The 3545-nt window shown below is 38.0% G+C and overlaps 1 protein-coding gene across 1 annotated transcript; it reads left to right on the top strand.

Annotated features, from left to right (window-relative positions):
• The first annotated feature begins 1797 nt into the window (after positions 1-1797).
• On the top strand, positions 1798-2739 carry LOC146853776 (olfactory receptor 5J3-like). Its single transcript, XM_085650891.1, has one exon. The coding sequence runs from the start codon at positions 1798-1800 to the stop codon at positions 2737-2739; it is 942 nt and encodes a 313-aa protein (XP_085507017.1).
• Positions 2740-3545: the final 806 nt, after the last annotated feature.

Here is a 3545-nt window from a genome sequence, read left to right as displayed (position 1 = left end):
GCAGATGATGCGGTTTTAATTTCGAGAACGGAGAAGGGACTCCAGGCGCTTTTAAATGCTTTTAACATTTTTATGTCTGATCGAAATCTATTGGTCAACAACTCCAAATCATAAATAATGCATATTGGCCATAAACCCAAAAAGAATTTTATTTTTAAATTGGATGATGTCCCAATACCAGTCACAGAAACATTCTCATATCTTGGTGTCCTGTTTGATACCAAGCTTAACTGGGGTCCACACCTGGTCAAAAAGAAAGGTGAACTGACAAGGGCTAATGTTTCTGTTTTTAACTTTGCGACAAAACTGGGTAAGAAGCCAATTAACGCAATGATTAAGCTTTACAATGCCAAATCTGTTGCTACAGCTGCATATGGTAGCGAACTTTGGGGATATGTGGCTGGAGAACAGTTGCAGGTTGTTGAAAACAATTTCCTAAAACGTCTACTTTGTGTCCCCACTAGTGCACCCAACTTGACAGTACATGAAGAACTGGGAATCCAGTATTAAGTGATATTTTTTCCTTAAGGCCACTGATTTGTTGGGTGAAACTGTGGATAAATCAGGACATACCTCTTACCCATTTGATTGTAAGAGATCTTGTATCTCAGGACAAACACATGCGTGTCCCCTGGTTAAAATATCTGAAATCCTGCTTTTCCAGGCTAGGCCGCCTGAATTTGTTTGAAAATCCTAGCGGAATTGTAAAGGGGGATATAACAGCAATCAAACAAGCCTTCTATAAGGACAAGTTGGCTCAAAGGGAAAGTGAGGAGCTTATGAAATCAAGAATTAGGAAATATGTGATGTTAAAAACTTGTGAAAGAATGGAGCCATATTTAATGAGTAATCTCACCTCTCATGAGAAATTCTTGTTGACTAGGTTTAGATTTGACATCTTCCATCATCTTTTAATTCGACCGAAGTCAGACATTTTTAATAAGGTTACAGCACCCTGTGGCTGCGACGGGAAGTCTCCTCAGGATATGCTGCATTTTATGTTTTTATGTAGGTTTTATGAATATCCCCGCAAACGTTATCTTGTTGCACTCTTAAGGAAACTTAATTTTAACCAAATCAAACCTGCCTTTTTCTATTTGCAGCTTTTGTACAGCGATAGTATCTTACAGGTTAAAGAATTTTTAAAATTAACCGTCAAATTAAGGAATTGCCTAGACCAATGATGTTGTACTTACTATCTGCACTTTACCCTGTATCTGGATCAAGTTATTGGCAATGGGCTACGTGTAATATGATTCTTGTATGTGACTATGAATTATTGTAATAGTATGAATAATGTTTTTAATCGTATTGTATATATGTGCACTGTTATGGTGTTGAATATAACCGAATAAAGTCTCTATTGAATTTAATTGAATAAGCTCAATACATACCAATTCAGAGTGAAAGAGTTCAAGGAGTTTATAGTTCCTAAGTAGAAACATGCTTTGTGGAGCACAGGATGCCAATTTAACTTGGTAGAAGTTTAGCTGGGGCTAAGATCCATTGCAGTTTAAACAATAAATACTGGATGCCTTTGCAAACATTGTGCAAGAAAAAATGTAATGGGTGATAGCGTTTGGTCAGTCTAGGAATAGATTGTTTATTGCAGAAACAATATTTGTTCTGTTTTCTAATATTAGTTGAATGAGAACTCCTTTTAAAAAGTGATGAATAGTCCTAGATTCCCACAGAGTGTCTGGTTGGCCTGTACATTAGAAAATGTTGCTGTATGGAAAATGACTCATGCATGTGTCTTTTTTTCTCTGCCTCAGGCAAGTATAAACATCTGTTGCCATGAAACCAGAAAACCAAAGCACAGTGACTGAGTTCATCCTTCTGGGACTTACAAATGACCCAAACTTAGAAGTGTTTCTCTTCCTAATGCTACTGGCTGTCTACACCTTAACCCTGGTGGGCAATGTCACCATCATACTCATTGTGTGCTTCAGCGCCCAACTTCACACACCCATGTACCTCTTCCTAACACAGCTGTCCTTCTTAGATATTACTTTTTCTACAGTCTTCTCTCCTAAGATTCTGGTTGATTTGCTGACTGAGAAGAAAACAATCTCCTTTTATGGTTGCATATCTCAAACTTACTTCTTGGGAGCATGCGCCGGCACTGAATCCTTCCTCTTCGCTGTCATGGCATTTGACCGATATGTGGCAATATGCAATCCATTGTCATACACACTCATAATGAATAAATGTCTGTGTGTGTGCTTAGTTGCAGGTTCCTATATCAGTGGCTTCCTGCACTCTTTAGTTCATGCAGTTTGCTTACTTTGGTTATCATTCTGTGGTCCTGCTGTTATTGACAGCTATGCTTGTGATTATCCTGTGCTCTTGAAGCTATCATGCACTGATGTCTCCATCAACGAGTTGCTGCGTTTTGTTTTAGTTGCCTTTGTTGTGGCAATACCTCTGCTTGTGATCTTTGTCTCCTATGTCAAAATTGTCACTGTCATTCTCAGGATGCGGACCACAGCAGGAAGATACCGGGCTGCCTCGACCTGCATCTCCCATTTCACCTGTGTCTTTCTCTTCTATGGGAGCTCTTTCTGCTTGGAAGTTTTGCCCAATTCAAGCTCATCAGAGCATCGGTATAACGCATTATCTCTGGTTCTCACTGTATTTATTCCTGCTTTGAATCCGATTATCTATAGCCTGAGGAACAATGAGATGCAACAAGTTCTGAGAAAGACTTTGTACCGAACAACTGATAATTGCTGCTGATTATTACTGTAAACCTCACAAGCAAATTTGCTGGCAACCACTTTAATAGTTGTGAGATAATAAAAGTCAACACTTTTTTATTCTTAAAATATTTGTATAACACAAATATCGAAGCAGCCCTAAATAAGATGTTCTGAAGATTAAAATCAAGCAAGACACATAAAATATTGCAGATGATTTAGAAAAATGAACTGTGGCACATGCTGGAGATACAGTAAACTCTACTAAGTGCAGAATTCAAGTTGAAATTAAAGATAAGGCGGTGATCACACACAAAGAAAAGAAGACAGATTGAGGAAAGAAGGACCAGATGTACTAATGTGTTACAGCAATTACAACCTTATTAATCACTGAATTAAGTTTTTGAGTTCCCTAAATCTATTTTTCTTGCGTACTAATCTTATTTATTGATCCAATAATTTTTCCTAAATCACTAAATATAGTTAGAAATAGTTTCTGAGTCACTATTTGGAAGGGGTGTGTTTTAGGCGTCCCTTCCGAAAAATGATCTGGACATTGAGGTATCAATGGCTTGCAATGGTAATTCTTGACGCAAACCATTGAAAAGTTACAGACTCCCAAGTTGGGGTGGTAACTCATTCACAAAGGGCAAGAGATCCCCTTTGAGGCCTTTCCCTTTGCAAATTGGGGTAGCTGGTACAGGGAAAGTAAACTATGGTGCAGGGAACCTTTGCCAACTTTCACTAAAATGTTATACATTCGTTTTTTAAAGCAGCTTTGTTTTTTAAGGAAACTGAGCTGCTTTAAAAAAATAGTTTTGGAAAGAGATCACAGATATTGTGGCC

The sequence above is a fragment of the Triturus cristatus genome, chromosome 4_1, assembly GCF_964204655.1.
Source record: "Triturus cristatus chromosome 4_1, aTriCri1.1, whole genome shotgun sequence".
NCBI lineage: Eukaryota > Metazoa > Chordata > Amphibia > Caudata > Salamandridae > Triturus > Triturus cristatus.
Note: the sequence above shows the minus strand (reverse complement) of the source record. Positions and strands in the feature narration are given on the sequence as shown.

Excerpts from the sequence above, each read along its gene's own strand:
- LOC146853776 (XM_085650891.1), top strand. The coding sequence starts at position 1,798 with ATGAAACCAGAAAACCAAAGCACAGTGACTGAGTTCATCCTTCTGGGA.